The sequence below is a fragment of the Balaenoptera physalus genome (genome assembly GCF_965194825.1).
Source record: "Balaenoptera physalus genome assembly, chromosome: 10".
Classification (NCBI taxonomy): Eukaryota; Metazoa; Chordata; class Mammalia; order Artiodactyla; family Balaenopteridae; genus Balaenoptera; species Balaenoptera physalus.
Window position 1 is genome coordinate 112,286,458 of NC_138889.1, and position 17,459 is coordinate 112,303,916.

Genomic DNA, 17,459 nt, shown 5'->3' on the forward strand with positions numbered 1-17,459 from the left:
CGCCGGCAAGACCCAGTCCTGTGGATCGGGGGGCTGGGTTACTAGGCGCCCTCAGGGCCCTGCCGATGACTCGGCCAGCAGCAGCGCCCCTCCCACCCCTGACACGAGACGTACACACGGCCGGGGCTCAGTGGATTCTGCCAGAGGCTCACCCTCTCCTAAGCACCGGAAAGCCACCAGGTCTACGAACGCTGCTGCCACATGCGGGCTGTGCCGCCTGTGAGTCGCTCAGAACCCTAGAGGTACCGTGCGCTCCCCTGCCGTGCCAAGCACAGCACCAGGGGGAGGCAGGGTTTGTGGCCTGCCCTGGTCCTCACTGCGTGAAGATGGGCGCCGTCCTTGGCAGGTGAGCCCGACTGTGATGAGAACAGAGGGCAGAGGCGTGTCGGGGCAGCTGTGACCACCGCGGGGCGTGGTCCTCTGCATTCCCCCCAGGAGTGGAACAGTGGGCGTCAGGTTTCTCCCTGCACCTCCACAGGGGCCGGAACAGCTCGTGAGCCCCTTTCCCAGGGACGAGAGGCTGTGGCTTGTGACCTGCATCTTTCCTCTGCCTCTAGCCCATCCTGGGGCCCGGGGCTTTTGGGCGTCCAGGTGTATCTTGTTAAATAAGGACGACACCTAATGGTGGCGCACTGTGACCTCATCTGTGTCCCACGGAAACTCGTGACCTGGTGGTTTCAGAAGCTCTCAGGCCAAGTAAGGGATGTCCCCATGGGGCCTCTCATCACAAGGTGACATTTTATACTGTCTGCTGTTTAGCAGGCACTTTCCCGAATCAGGTACACAGCTGGATGCCTGACCCCATCTCCTCAAAAGCTAACACCAGCACCATGAGACACATCCCTCCTGTCTACAAGAGGACACTAGGGCTCAGAGAGGTGAGGTGCCTGCCCTGGCATCCCATGGGCGGATAAAATGAGCCGGGCTGGCCAGAGTTCCCTGGTAGGCAGTGTTCCCAGGCTTGGTGAACCCATAACAAACACCAGCTAACAAGGAATAAATCTCAGACGAGGGGTGCATGATCACTGCACTGAAAACTACAGGACACGGTAGGAGAGATGCAAGAAGACCTCAGTAAACGAGGGACACGTCGAGACCACAGTTCCAAAGACTCAACAAGTAAAGATGTTTATTCTCCCCATATTCATCTAGAGAGCCGCCGTACCTATTAGAAGTTTTCTGTGGAAACTGGCACATGGATGGAGAGACAGGTGCCACACAAAGACAGCCAAGCAAGGCAGGAGAACTGGCTGGAGCCTGCATGGTCAGCTGTCCAGGGCTGGTATCAGACGATAGTGATGATGAAACACGGCCCTGGCGAAAAAGAAAAACTGAAATCTGACTAACGGAAGCGAATAGGGTCCACAGACAGAGCCACATGTAGACAGTGAGCTGGTTTATAACGATGCTGATACGGCAGGGCAGTGGAGAAAGGATGGTCTTTTCAGTAAAGGGTGCTGAGTCAAGCTGGATATCCAAATGGGGGAAAACTGTACCCTGCCCTCAGCCTCGCACTGCATGCAAAAATTGATTCCAGGCAGACTGTAGATCTCCATGTGAAAGGTGAACTATTAAAGCTTTAGGAGAAAACAGAATATCTTTATGACCTTGGAGTAGTCAAAGTTTCTTAAATAGGACACAAATAGCACTCTCCAGAAAGGAAATGTTTGATTAACTGGATCACCTTAAAATTAAGACCTTCTGTTCATCAAAAGACACCTTAAGAGAGAAAAAGGGCAACCTGCAGAGGGAGAGGTGTTGTGTATATATATATATATTCCAAATAATGTGACCAATGACACACGTCCAGGGTAAAGATAGAACTCCTACAAATCAAAAGAAAAGATAACCCAATAGAAAATGGGCAGCCAACGTGGGCATTTTACAAAGGACGATATCCAACTAAATAATAATCATGTAGAAAGGGGCTCAACTGTATTAGCCATTGGCTTACTGCAAATTAAAATCATAATTTGATGCCACCAGACACCAGTATGGCTAAAAAGGAAACGATGGAGAATGCCAAGTGTTAGGATATAGAGCAGCCAGAATGCCCCGATGCCACCGGTGGGAGTGGAAACGGTATGCCTGCTTTGGGAAACTGTTAGTCAGTGTTTACCGAAAGTCAACGAGCTCATCCAGTGACCTGGCAACTCCGCACCTAGGCATACACTCACCAGAAAGCAGCCCATATGTTCATCAGAGACTAGACAGAATATTCTTAGCAATAATGATAACCACCCTGCCTTGGAAATTGTCCAAGTGGCCATCCAAGGAGAATGGATAAACAAAGTGCAGGCCATTCACACAGCGGGGTGCCAGCCGGCAAGGAAAGAGGGAGGCACTGCCCTCTTCAGCCAGACGGCGAGGCTCCCAGGGGCTCGGACAAACGGGCGTGCGCACTGTGTGAGTCTATCGATAGAAAGTTCAAGAACGGACAAAGCTGAGCCCTGTTGCTGGAAGCCAGGACACTGGTTACCCGTGGGCATCAGCGACAGGAAGCGGGCGCCGAGGGGCCTCCTGGGAGGTTCTGCTGCCTCAGCGGGGGGCTGGTTACGTGAGTCCCAGGGGCTGAAAGTGCATAACGCGGTACACTTGAGATCTGTGTCCTCATCTGTGTGGACGCCATCCTTCAACCAAAGAGTCGAAAACAATGTCCTACATGCAAGGGCAATCCTTTCGAAACTTGACTTGAGAGATGGACAACCCAGGCCCGCAGAGGGGCTGCGTCTGCCCCCACGCGCCCTCCACCCTGGCTCAGGGGACACACACCTCAGGCTTCCTGGGCAGGCTGCCTTGGGACTCAGCCTCCCCTTCTGGGTTCAAGCAGAGCACAAAGAGGGAGCTGTGTGGGACTCCCCGACGGCGAGAAACGTCTCCACATCGGCACCAGTGCGATCTGTGAAGTCATTTTCCCCAGCCACTTCTAGGGTGTGGACGTTCTCTCCTTAACATCCTCCAGCGCTCCCCTAACCCTCACCCTCACCCTCACCCTAACCCTCACCCTCACCCTCACCCTAACCCTAACCCGGTCCACGCTAGCCTTGCTGAGGACCTGCGCCACGGAGACTGCTGCGCGGGGCCTGAGAGCGCCTGGCCGGGGGTTATGGATGGCTTCTGGGGAAGTAAGGAGCCTCCCCGCTTTCCTCTGGGCCTCCCACCCAGACAGCGGGCCCACTCCCCAGAGCAGCAGCCCCAGGAGACTGGCTGCATCCTCCTCACGTGCTCAGAAGGAGGAAGTGAGGCTCCCAGAGGTTAGGGGGCCTCCGGGGGCCAGCCCGCAGCTGGGCTGGTGCAGGCTGGGAGCCAGCTCGAGGGCATCCGATTCCCAGTTCCGTCTCTTTCCCACTGAGCCACTCCGCCTCGCTTTTAATTTAATTAGGAGAACATTTAATCCCCCCGTGCATTTCAGAGACGGGTTTGCGCCTGGCCGGAGCTGCGAGGCTCTGACGGGGAGCCTGTGACTCATGTAGCTTCGCACAGCCCTCCCGGGCGGGCTCCCACGGGGCTTCCTTGGCACCTTGTGCAGACAGAGGTGGTCTGGAGCTCCGAAGAAGACAGGACACTGGTCTGGAAAGACAAACTAGCCTCATCTGTTCCTGGCAAGCCCCCTCCTTTATCCCCCTGGACACTGGCCCCAGAAAGGCCTCTCCGTCCTTTCCCACCAAAGTTTGCAGGGTGAGAAACAGAGCGAGGGGCTTGGGTGTCCGCAGAGGTGCAGCGCCTGGCGCCTCCAGGGTCCATGGGTGTGGGCCGCAGTGGGCCCTGGGTGTCTCTGAAATGTCCCAAGCAAACCTAGTCCCATCCATAGAGCCAGCACCCCTGGTCCACGGAGCTGAGTGCGGGACCAAGCCTTGTGACATTTGCCCCCGTTTCCAGAAGGCATGGGGCTGGCCCTGGCCTCGCTGACAAATGCAGATTTCAGGAGACATTAGTAGTGATGTGGATGAAAGCCAGGCCACAGCGGCCTTGCTGGAAAAGAGAAACTTGAACGTTTTGGCGTGAGATTCTGCAGGGTCCAGGAGAAAGTTGAAGACATGGAAATTCTAATTAACGCACACAGGGCTGGTTTTGCTCAAGGATCTCCAGGCTGTCATGTCGCAGGAGGCCTGCAAGTATATGCTCGCTGGGTGTGTGTGCGTGTGTGTGAGCGTGCTTGCTCGTGGTCACCTGGCGGGTGACCTGTAGCGCCCCAGCCTTGGCCTTGCCTTCCCTCTGCCTTCCCTGTGCCTGTCTTGGTGTACAGGGTGCCAACCGAACTCGTCCCCCTGCAGAGCAGGACAGACTGGTGGCTAGTTAAAAAGAGCCGAATCTCGCCCATCCGAGATGCCATGACGAAAGAGATGGAGGGGCCGGGAACCAGCTCTCCTGGAGGGACCCTTCAGGGGAACCACAGGCTGCTGTGCTCACAGAGGGTCCGGCCACTTGAACCACCTGTCTTGGGGGTCCACATGCAGCCAGTGGGGCAGATGTGGATGCCAGGCCAGTCCTGGCTGACTGCAGCTGTGGGGAGGACTTCACAGGAATGGCCGCAGTCTCCCAAGGCCGCTGAGAGAAGGGGTACCCAGGCCACGCCCACACACAGCCCTGGAGCTCAGAGCCACAGACCCCGATGCTGAGGCCAGTTCTGACCCAGCCGCCCCTGGCCCTGCATGCCGGCACCCATGCTGAGGCGCCCACAGCCCTTGCTTCATCTCCTCCTCGGGACGTGCTGGCTGGGGGCCCCTGTCTGCCTTGGGGTGGGAGCCATAGCCCTGGAGCTCCCTCCAGCCTGGGGCTTGAGGGGGTGCCAGATAGGGAGAGGCCCAGGGGAGCCACACATTGCCTGCTCCCCAGGAGCCGAGGATCCTGGGAGACAGGTACCCAAAAAAGGGTCCCAGGCCCCATACTAGGGCTCAGGGAGCTGGTACGGAGGGCCTCAAGGGCTGGAGGAGGACGCGGCTGCCTGGCCTGTGGACGTCCTGGGCCTCCTTGAGAGGAGGACGACTTGAGAGGACCTTGGAAAGATGAGTAGGAATCCCATGGCTGCAGAGGCGTGCCAGGGCTGTCCCAGATGGCACACCGTGTGCATGGCACAGGGATGCACAGGGGTGGCCCTCCCCTCAGTGGGCAGGAGCCTAGGAGCTCACCCCAGCTCCTCCTGGGGAGCAGGGCTCCGCTACGCCCCACCCCCCCAGATGCCTTGTCTCCTGCCTCACACTTGCTCCTTGGAAGTCCTGTGGCAAGACTGGCGGGGTGGGGGGGGACCACAAATGCAGACGAGCTGCCTTCTGGCCCTGCTGGACCTGGAAGACTATCTGCCTGAAAGGTGTGGGTGAGACTCTGGCCTGGCCACCCAGATTCGTGTGAGGGCCCTGGAGCTGCCCAGGGGCTTGCCTGTGGGGCTGGAGTGCCCAAAGCTACTGTGTCTCCCCAGCCCACTGCACCCTGGGCCCTGCTCGCTGGCAACCCCCTCGGTTGCACCAGGCTGGCTTGCTGACCCCCAGTCCCCTGACCCCTCGCTCCACCGATGGCCAACAGGCCCCGGAAAGAGGAGCTTCGCCCAGCCCCAGGGACCTTCCCGTAATCAAGGCTGCAGTGACCTCACCTCCCTGGGGCCCGGCGGGCGGGGAGAGCTTGAGATGGAAACAAAATGTGTCTTTATTTATGCTTTTAATTTGAATCCTGGAACTGGCCCAACATGGTAATACATTTAACATCAGTAAAATGCTGAAGAAAAATGGATCTGTTTTTCAGTAACTGCCTCCCACCCACTCTGCCCGCTGTGAGACCCCCGCGCACACCCCCCGTCCCTTACACACACCAGGGCGTGCACCCCTCTCTTCTCCGCATGGAGTCCGTGGGGCTGAGCTGCCCGCAGGAGCCGAGACGGGTCCCCGAGCGGCTGGAGCCGAGTTTAATTAGGGGCATCAATCACCAGGCGGGCCGTGCGGGAGGCAAAGGAATGTGGCCCCAGCATGGGCACCGAGGCCTGGCCATCCTCCTCCCCGCCCTGCCCTGCCGGCAGTCACAGCCCTAAGTAAACATGGTGCCCGTCGGTGCCACCTCCTTCCCCAGCCATGGTGGGGTGGGGCCTCTACCCAGCCTGTAGCCCTGGGGGCGCCTAGGTCTGAGGCCCCACCATCTCCTTCACTGCGCCTGCATCCCCCCTTCCCCGCCTGGGCTCCCCTGAGCAGTACTCTGACTACTGAGGACATGGGCATGCTGATCCCTTGCTGTCTCAACCTCGACTCTGCCGTGACCAGACCACAGTGCCTGGAGGTGGCCTTTCGACTACAGCCTCAGTCTTTTCACTCCCAGCCTTCACTGCAGACCCCTCATCCTAGCACCACGCCTAGGCTCCTTCCCACCTTCCCAGCTGCCTCATCTCCAGGGTCTGTACTGGGAAAGGCCTTCACAGGTTCTGGGGCAAGGACTCCACTGGGTGAGGACTGCCTAGGCCCAACCAGCGCTGGAGGTGACCACTCCTGCTACAACCAGCGGGCCACGCCATGGGACTGCTGGGCCGAGAAGGCCCACCACAGGCTCTCTGGTTGGTGATGCCCCAGGCCCACAGCAAGCAGAGAGCTTGGGGCCTCCGTCTTGGAGGAGGGAAGACAAGAAATAGTCGGGCTCCTCTGACGATGCAGCTACACTGGCTTGAGTTCCCTCCTGGGGCTCCCTGGGCAGGTGGGCGGCCTCCAGCCTTGGGAAACTTGGTGCACGCAGATGCCAACACACATGGACCTCGCTTCAAAAGGTGGGACTGCGCAAGGCAGCTGTGAGCTTGGCTTTGGGCCACCTCGGTCCCCAGTCTCACCACCCTCACCCTGGGCCTCTCTGCAGGGGCCCTGCAGGGCCCGGGGAGCTGGGGAAGACTGACTGCCCCGCTGCATGGATGGTGGGCGATGGCCCTGTCCAGCCGGGGGGCAACTCCTTGCGTGTGCATTCTGGGGGCCAGGCCACAGCGGAGAGAATGAAGGAGAGTGAGCTCTGACAGGAGGAGAGCGGCCAGGAGGCCAGGAAGGGGCAGGCTGAGCGGCACGTGAGGCCCAGGTAGTATCCGCCCGCGTGAGGGTCACGGTTCCCAGCAGGCTCCTGGCCGTCCTCGCTCTGAGCAGGCACTGCCACCTGTATTGCAGGCACCAGCCACAAGACTGCAACTTTTACCACTTCGGGGTCCTTTGGGCCCCAGATTCGGTACAGGCCTCAGCCAGAGTGGTAAGCTGGCATTCTGCCTTGGGACGCTGACCTGCACCTGCCCATCCCACCCGGCACCCGCCACTGCTCACGCCTCTGCCCTTGCCCATTTATCAAGTGAGCCTATCAGGTCATCTCCAGGATGGGCCCAGAGGTCAGAGCCACATTCCCAGGGGTGGCCTGGAAGCTTGCTCCGGTGCCGGGTCCACGAGGACGAATAACCCTGCTTCACAGTGACCTGGGTGGCTCCCACCGAGCCTGGGAATGCTTTCTGTGCACACCCTGCTATCGATGGGGCGCTCTCAACCTCCCTGTGAGCCTGGGGGCCTGGAAGGACGGTAGGCCATCCTGTCTGATCATGGTACCACCTTGAGACAGTCCTACCCTCCTCTCACTCTGGCTCCCCGACTCTGTCAGTCCTCTGATTACACAGCAGCCAGGAGGCCCTGCAGTTCGGGTCCCGATTCCTCAGTCATCTGCAAGGCAAAGGCCACACCTGGCCGGCAGCAAAGGCAGCCAGCCTGGGGCCTCACTTCCAGAGAGATGCACATGGTTCAGGACAACCTCGAGACCCTTAGAGAGTCCGGAGAGCCGAAACACGCTTCAGTGACTCCGCAGAGAGAAGGAAAGAAGGCCAGCAAGTGACTGTCAGAAGGTCTGAGAGCGCCGCTCACACATCCCAACACGGAAAGACTTCTCTAGGGGAATCCCCAGTGGGGCAGTGGCCAGAATGGGCCTGAGTGTCCCACTGACCCCGCCACAGGCTGTCACCACTGGGTGCCCTAGCCGGGAGCACTGAGTCACGTCGGAGGGGAATCACACCATGGCCGGGCCCCAGAGATTGGCCTGGCGGTACCGCGACGGTGGGGGAGGCCGGGCGTGCGTCCCAGGCCAGCTGTGCCTCGGGGGCCGGCCAACTGGAAGGCGTGGAAAATCAGCCACTTCCTCCACCTGAAGGAGCCCCTGAGGGCAGCAGTCGGCATCTGCCCCGCGGCTTTGGCCAGGGTTCCGCCGGGGAAACGCGGAAAACAAAGCCGTCTCTTTTTTGGGGGGCAGGGGAGGGGGCTAGGGGAGAGAAAAACAATCTTCTCAGACGCTCAAAGCACGAAAACAAGTGGGAAATGATCGGTCTGGTTTTCCAGAAGTCACAACAAGAGGGTCATGTTCCCAGACTCGGCGGGAAATGCCCGTGCTCTCCTCCCCGCCTGGTGCCCGGGCACCGAGGCCAGCCCCTGGTGGTCGGTGGCCCCAGGTTGCTGAGGGCAGGCAGCGAGTGGTGGGCACTGGGTGAGTAGACCTGAGCCCTGGTCCAGCGCTGAGCCCCGCGCCCTTCTAGCTCCTCACCCCTGGGTGAGCGGACACTCACTGCGACACGTGGGTGATGGGCGCCAGCAGAGTCTCCCCTTCCAGGTCCAGGTCCTCGGCAAAGCTGTTGGTTCTCATGAAATGGGCCGTGCTCACTTCCAGCAGCGTGGGGCTCTTTTTCACTGTGGGGAAAGATGCGGGACAGCAGGTTAGGCTTCCGTGGAAGGCTTGATGGCAGAGGGGGCCCAGGGTCGCTCAGAACTGAGATGCTCACCCAAACCTGCTACCCTGGCTGTGGGGCAGACCTGTGCCCCTGGAGCCTTCCCACAAACGGGTAAGATATCTACTCGCAGGGCTGGGTGAGGAGTGGAGATGGTGTATGAAGCCTCAGCACAGAGGACTGGTGGGGGGGGGGCCACGATGGCCCCCACGTGCCTGAGGCCACGATGGTCAAGGAGCAACTGAGAGCCGATGACACCTCCTCAGAGTGAGGACTGTGCCTGGGCTGAGCTCAGCTGTCTGGGCCTCTCCCCAGGTTCACACCAGACGTTCAGGTCAAGAACAGAACACAGGGCTTCCCTGGTGGCGCAGTGGTTGGGAGTCTGCCTGCCAATGCAGGGGACACGGGTTCGAGCCCTGGTCTGGGAGGATCCCACATGCCGTGGAGCAACTGGGCCCGTGCGCCACAACTACTGAGCCTGCGCGTCTGGAGCCTGTGCTCCGCAACAAGAGAGGCCGCGACAGTGAGGGGCCCGCGCACCGCGATGAAGAGTGGCCCCCGCTTGCCGCAACTACAGAAAGGCCTCGCACAGAAACGAAGACCCAACACAGCCAAAAATAAAGAAAGAAAGAAAGAAAGAAAGGCGTTCCTTTAAAAAAAAAAAAAAAAAAGAATAGAACGCAGCTGACAAGCACAGGTCTGGTAAGACACGGACTCTCATCACCATGCTGTCACCGTCATGGGGCTGGACGGCTCTCGACGCATCAGTGAAGACCCAGGGTGGTAGGGCTCCTGCTCACAGAGAGTCGCAAGCCAGGGAGGAAGCGGCAGCCACAGAGCTCCTGGCCCCTTGCATCCACCGCCCGCACCCTGAGGGAGGCGCCGGAACCACCCCGACGGCTGGTGTTCGCATGCAGATTCCTGGGCCCACCCGCAGTGATCGGATGCGAGTGCTCTGGGCTGACTAAGAATAATTACCAGTCCCCTGATTTTCAATCTGGACCTTCTTTATTTTTCCATTTAAAGTTTTTATTGTAAAATAACGAATTACTTGTAAAAAGGGACACAACTCAAAGATTCATGAAGGCCTTCCTCCCCCGAGGTCATCAGCGTTAACCACCAACTAGATTCCTCGCTCATCCCTCTCTGCGCATCAGAGCAGCTGACACCTGGTGGGACTTGCATTTATACACACGTGACGGCTCTGTTCCTGTCACTCTGCAACGTGCCCGTCTCATTTATCTACAGGTATTTAGACGTGGATCTAAGTCTTATTTTAGTAGCGTAACAGTCTGTAGCTTAGATCTACCACAGTTAACTCAACCATTCCATGTGTGATGGACATTCGGTTCCATCAGCTTTAAGCCACTACTTTAAGACAATGATGCACCATCCATCTTTATGAAAACCTGACATATTGAGGCAGGTGAGAGGGTGCTTCCTTGGTAAGTTTAATAGGTGTTGCCGGATTGTCCTCCCAAGAAGTCGTATCAATTAGGCTCCAGCAGTACTGTGTGCGCATGCCACCTTCTCCACATCCATGCCCGCACCGGCCTTTGGCAGCCTTTGCTGGGCCCGTCAAATGTAGATGAAGACGGGCATGGTGTTTTTCCTTCTATGCTGGATGCCCGTTGTGGCTCGGAGGCTATTTGGTTTTCCTCTTGTGGAATTATCTGTTCATATCCTTTGCTCACTTCTGTTCGTCAATTTGTAGGAAATTTTTTTCTATGCTAGAGATAATTAACCTTTTGCATATGAGGCACAAGTATCTTCCCCAGTCTATCTTTGGTGTTTTTACCTTAATTATGGTTGTTTTGTCATAGAAAATTTTTTATGATTTTGAAGCGATACTTATCTTTTGCTTTTTGAAAGAGAAAGGATTCCCCACCCCAAAGTAGTACAACCATCTCCTAAATATAAATGTATGAGTGTGTGTAAATTTTAATACATATAGCACTTACACCTCACACTGTAGGAGATCATCAACAATCAGAAAATGAAAACGTAAAGGTATTGTATGCAGTCTTACTGAAAAAACTAAAATGAAACACAAACTATAAAATCTCTTCAAGAAGACATAGGAGAAAGTCTCTGGATTTGGCAATGAGTGTTGAAGTATGATACCAAAAGCTCAGTCTGTGAGCAGAAAAAAAATGAAAAACTGGACTTTATCAAAATTAAAAGCATTTGCTCTGTAAAAGACACTGCTAAGGGAATGAAAAGACAAGTCATAGACTTGGAGAAAATGTTTACATGTCACTTCTCTGGTCAAGGACTTTTATCCAGAATATATAAGGAACTGTGGCAACTTGACAAGAAAGCTAACAACCCAGTTTTTAAAATGGATTACTAATAAGCTCATGAAAAGATGCTCAATTCAGTCAATACCAGTAGTTGTTAGGGAAATGCAAATTAAATCCACAGTGAGCTACCATTATACCCATGTTAGAATGACTAAAATTTTTAAATGGTGTCAGTTTTGGATATTTGGCAAAGAATAAGGTTAGAGACTTACTTTTCACTTTACATTAAGAAAAGAAAAGAGAAATCGAAGCCTGACAATACCATATGCTCATGAAGATGCAGCGCAACTAGAACTTTTACATGTTGCTGGTGGGAATGCAAAATGGTGCAGCCATGTTGGAAGAGGGTTTGGCGGTTTCTCATAAAGTTAAACATACATTTATCTTGTGACCCATTGGTCCCTGTCCCAGTTTTTTACCCAGGTGAACTGAAAATTTACATTCAGAAAAACCTGTACATAAATGTGTATAGCAATTTTGCTTACAGCTGCCAAAACCTGGAAACAGCTAAGATGCACTTCAGTAGGTGAATGGATAAACTGTGGTACATCCATACAATGGAATTCCATCCAGCAAGCAAAGAAATGAACTAATGGTTCACGCATGCAACAACGTAGATGAATCGCGAATGCATTTTGCTAAGCAGTGAAAGAAGCCAGATGCAAAAGGCTACATATTATATGATTCCATTTATATGACATTCTGGAAAAGGCAAAACTACAGGGACATAAAACAGATCAATGGCTGCTAGTGTTTAGAGGAGGGGGAGTACTTGACTTCAAAAGAGTTGCACAATGGAATTTTTAGGGCTATGGAACTTCTCTGTATGATGTTGTGGTGGTAGGTACATGACTCCAGGCATTTGTCAAAACCCATAGAACTGTACATCTCCAAGAGTAAATTTTACTATGTGCAACCCCCCCTCCCCGCCAAAATAAGCCTGTTGGAGGATCCAGGATGGAAAGCAGACTGTCACAAGTGAATTCTGTATTACGAATACATAACATAGCACTAAAAGGAGAGGGGAAGAAGGAGCTGGCCTATGAAGTCTTGGGAAACAATCTTTTGATTGGATATGTTTAAAGTAAAAAAAAAAAAAAAACTGCCATAAACACAGTATTCTAGTTGGTAAGTTTGTTTCTCATAGGGGTACTACAGGTACACTTGAGTTAAATAAGTAAATAATTATAGATAATGGGAGCCAGGACTCTCAATGTCAGAAAAAAAGTAACAAACAGAGTTGGGGGGTGGTGAACGAACCCTGTGGTCAGAAATATCAGTATGAACTTACATTTAGTTTAACATAGACAGAAATAAATACAGATATACGTGTACACTTGGGTTATTTACATACATATATTTCCTAGCTCTGTCCACTGAGAGGCCCTAGAAGCAGTGACCAACCGTGGAGCAATGAGCACCTAGTGCCCAGATCCTGGTTTCTAAATCCCATTCTCCAGTAAAAGGAACCAGGGCTCTCTGATAGAATGGTGATTCTAGGGCTAGGGCAGTGGTAAGATAAGCCTGAAGTATTGTCTAGTGTTAGGAAGGAAAAACATGCTCAAAAATAAATAAATGAAAAGGATGAGGGCATGTCAAACGGACAAAGGAACTAACCCAAAAGAACTCTCAATCCAGTGACCAAAGCTAGAACAATTTGAGCAACAAAATAAATAATATTAAAAATATACAGAATCATATCAAACATTTAGAGAAGAGCTAACACCCATCCTTCTCAAACTCTTCCAAAATATAGCAGAGGGAGGAACACTCCCAAACTCATTCTACGAGGCCACCATCACCCTGATACCAAAACCAGACAAAGAAGTCACAAAAAAAGAAAACTACAGGCCAGTATCACTGGTGAACATAGATGCAAAAATCCTCAATAAAATACTAGCAAACAGAATCCAACAGCACATTAAAAGGATCATACACCATGATCAAGTGGGGTTTATCCCAGGAATGCAAGGATTCTTCAATATATGCAAATCAATCAATGTGATACACCATATTAACAAACTGAAGGAGAAAAACCATATGATCATCTCAATCGATGCTGAGAAAGCTTTTGACAAAATTCAACACCCATTGATGATAAAAACCCTGCAGAAAGTAGGCACAGAGGGAACTTACCTCAACATAATAAGGGCCATATATGACAAACCCACAGCCAACATCGTTCTCAATGGTGAAAAACTGAAACCATTTCCACTAAGATCAGGAACAAGACAAGGTTGCCCACTCTCACCACTATTATTCAACAGTTTTGGAAGTTTTAGTCACAGTAATCAGAGAAGAAAAGGAAATAAAAGGAATCCAAATCGGAAAAGAAGTAAAACTGTCACTTTTTGCAGATGACATGATACTACACATAGAGAATCCTAAAGGTGCTACCAGAAAACTACTAGACCTAATCAATGAATCTGGTCAAGTAGCAGGATACAAAATTAATGCACAGAAATCTCTTGCATTCCTATACACTAATGATGAAAAATCTGAAAGAGAAATTAAGGAAACACTCCCATTTACCACTGCAACAAAAAGAATAAAATACCTAGGAATAAACCTACCTAAGGAGACAAAAGACCTGTATGCAGAAAACTATAAGACAATGAGAGAAATTAAGGATGATACAAACAGATGGAGAGATATACCATGTTCTTGGATTGGAAGAATCAACGTTGTGAAAATGACTATACTACCGAAAGCAATCTACAGATTCAATGCAATCCCTATCAAACTACCAATGGCATTTTCCACAGAACTAGAACAAAAAATTTCACAATTTGTATGGAAACACAAAAGACCCCGAATAGCCAAAGCAATCTTGAGAAAGAAACACGGAGCTGGAGGAATCAGGCTCCCTGACTTCAGACTATACTACAAAGCTACAGTAATCAAGACAGTATGGTACTGGCACAAAAACAGAAATACAGATCAATGGAACAGGATAGAAAGCCCAGAGATAAACCCATGCACCTATGGTCACCTTGTTTTTGATAAAGGAGGCAAGAATATACAATGGAGAAAAGACAGCCTCTTCAGTAAGTGGTGCTGGGAAAACTGCACAGCTACATGTAAAAGAATGAAATTAGAACACTCCCTAACACCATACACAAAAGTAAACTCAAAATGAATTAAAGACCTAAATGTAAGGCCAGACACTATAAAACTCTTAGAGGAAAACATAGGCAGAACACTCTATGACATAAATCACAGGAAGATCCTTTTTGACCCACCTCCTGGAGAAATGGAAATAAAAACAAAAATAAATGGGACCTAATGAAACTTAAAAGCTTTTGCACAGCAAAGGAAACCATAAACAAGATGAAAAGACAACCCACGGAATGGGAGAAAATATTTGCAAACAGAGCAACTGACAAAGAATTAATCTCCAAAATATACAAGCAGCTCATGCAGCACAATATCAAAAAAAAACCAAACAATCCAATCCAAAAATGAGCAGAAGACCTAAATAGACATTTCCCCAAAGAAGATATACAGATTGCCAACAAACACATGAAAGGATGCTCAACATCACTAATCATTAGAGAAATACAAATCACAACTACAATGAGGTATCACCTTACACCAGTCAGAATGGCCATCATCAAAAAGTCTACAAACAGTAAATGCTGGAGAGGGTGTGGAGAAAAGGGAACCCTCTTGCACTGGTGGTGGGAATGTAAATTGATACAGCCACTATGGAGAACAGTATGGAGGTTCCTTAAAAAACTAAAAACAGAACCACCATATGACCCAGCAATCCCACTACTGGGCATATACACTGAGAAAACCATAATTCAAAAAGAGTCATGTACCACAATGTTCATTGCAGCTCTATTTATAATAGCCAGGGCATGGAAGCAACCTAAGTGTCCATCGACAGATGAATGGATAAAGAAGATGTGGCACATATATACAATGGAATATTACACAGCCATAAAAAGAAACGAAATTGAGCTGTTTGTGGTGAGGTAGATGGACCCAGAGACTGTCATACAGAGTGAAGTAAGTCAGAAAGAGAAAAACAAATACCGTATGCTAGCACGTATATATGGAATCTAAAAAAAAAAAAATGGTTCTAAAGAACCTAGGGGCAGGACAGGAATAAAGACGCAGACGTAGAGAATGGACTTGAGGACACGGGGAGGGGGAAGGGTAAGCTGGGACGAAGTGAGAGAGTGGCATGGACATATATACACTACCAAATGTAAAATAGGTAGCTAGTGGGAAGCAGCCTCATGGCACAGGGAGATCAGCTTGGTGCTTTGTGTCCACCTGGAGGGGTGGGATAGGGAGTGTGGGAGGGAGACGCAAGAGGGAGGGGATATGGGGATATATGTGTATGTATAGCTGATTCACTTTGTTATTACAGCAGAACCTAACACACCACTGTGAAGCTATTATACTCCAAAGAAGATGTTAAAAAAAAAAAAGACTTCAACAGGAAAAGAAAAAAAAATATTATACAAAATAATAGTATTAGATTATAGCTCAAAAAAATAAATATTCCTGAGTCCATACTGATATAAATTAACAGATAATTGGAAGAGAGGGATAAATCTTCCTTATAAAAGAATTGCAGATAATAAATGTAGAAAGACTGAGGGAAAAAAACCACCATTAGAACGCCACAGTGATATTTGCTACAGGCAGATCCAGGGATGAATGCTAAAATTAGTAGGTGAAACTTTAAGGAGAAACTTCAAAGCATCTCCTCTCAAATATTTATTCATTGCTGTGGTGGTTTTAACATATGTTCACCAACGCTTTGATATTCTCTCATGCAGGAGGTAGAGCGTAACTCCCCTCCCCTTGGGTGTGGGCAGGACTTGGTGACCCCCTTCTCATGACTAGACTGTGGAAAGGGAAAAATACTAAATCAGGCTGGCTGACACCACCTTAACCAAGTGGGTCAAGGTTAACAGTACCAGTGACAAACCATGTTGATATCATGTACCCTGATATGGTGCAACGAGAAAAGCACTTCACTTCTGTGGCATTCTTCCCCCCCCAAACCCATAACACCAGTCTAATCCTGAGAAAATAGTGACAAACCCAAACCGAGGGACATTGACGCCTGACTAGTATTCCTCAAAAGTGTCAAGGTCATGAGGAACAAGGAGGGACCAACATTTGCCTTCACGGATCAGAGGAGACTAAGCAGACCTGACTAAATGTAATGATGGATCCTGGGACAGAAAAAGGACATTAGTAGTTAAACTGGGAAAATCCAGATAAATTAACTAAACTGTAGCTTAACTACTAGTGCTGTTGAGTGTTAATTTCTTAGTTTTGATAACTGTACCATGGTTATATAAGATGCTAACATTAGGGGAAGCTGGTGAGAGTGCAAAAAAAGCCGTACTATTTTTGTCTCTTCTGTAAAAATAAAAAGCAAAAAAAAAAAAAGCCTGTATACAGTAGTACAAAAAATTTTAATATGTAATTAAGGACATACAAGAACTCTAAGGAGAAATTATAAAACCTTAACGAGCAACATTCAAGAAGACATAAATAATGGAGAAATATGCTTTTGTTCCATTGACTAGAAGACTCAGTAGTGAAAAGATTCTCCCCAAATCTTAATAAAAATCCCACGGTTTCTGTGTTGGAACCTTGGCAAGCTGATTCTAAAATTGCTCTGGAAGTGCAAAAAGCCAAGAATCAACAAAATTCTTGAACAGCAACAAGGTAGGAGAACTTGCTCTACCAGACATCGGTACCTCTTACAAAGTAAGGAGTCATTAAGGTGGTCTGGTGCTAATGCAGAAAGAGACAAACAGCCCAAGGGGACAGGGTTGACTGTCCAGAAATAGCCCCCACACATCTGGAGGCTTGCTGTGTATAAGAGGTGGCCTGCACATAGCGGGAAGAGGATATTCAGGGATAGCTGGCCGTCCACACGGGAAGGTTGACTAGGACCCTCACCTCACACCATACGTCAACATTTCATTCTTGCCATTCCAGGCAACTGAAGACTAATGAAGAGAAGTAAAACTATAAAGACTTTCTGACTGAATCTAAAAGAACAGATTCATGACCTCAGGGTTTGGAAGGATTTTCTAAAATGTAAGCAGTGGCCATAAAGGAAAAGACTGATTAATTCAACTACATTAAACCTGAGTCCTAATCATCAAACAACACATTTAAGAGTCAAAAGACAACCACAGAAGAAGAGTACCCACAAAATATAAAGAATTCCTACATATCAATAAGACAAACGTTAGCAACTTAATGAAAAATGGGGCAACAGACAAGCACATCGCAAAAGAGGAATCCAAATGGCCGATGAACATGTGGAAAGGTGTTGTGCCTGACTAGCAATCAGAGAGATGTAAATAAACTCAGGGAGCTCACAGCCCATGGGGGCGAGGGCAGACTTCCAGCAGGAAACCGCACAGACATTACTTAGTCACACCCTGGAGAAGGGCTCCGAGTGAAGG

The 17,459-nt window shown here is 50.4% G+C and overlaps 2 protein-coding genes across 8 annotated transcripts in view; one reads left to right on the top strand and one right to left on the bottom strand.

Annotated features, from left to right (window-relative positions):
• Positions 1–17,459, bottom strand: part of KCNQ1 (potassium voltage-gated channel subfamily Q member 1) — a 348,594-nt gene that overhangs the window by 177,238 nt on the left and 153,897 nt on the right. For all 5 annotated transcript variants that reach the window (XM_082477729.1, XM_082477726.1, XM_082477727.1 and 2 more), the window contains one exon: positions 8,546–8,666. In XM_082477729.1, coding sequence (XP_082333855.1) covers positions 8,546–8,666 — 121 coding nt within the window. The remainder of the gene's footprint in view (positions 1–8,545; positions 8,667–17,459) is intronic.
• LOC309668224 (uncharacterized protein) overlaps positions 1–17,459 on the top strand; it is a 128,929-nt gene that overhangs the window by 34,620 nt on the left and 76,850 nt on the right. The window lies entirely within an intron of this gene.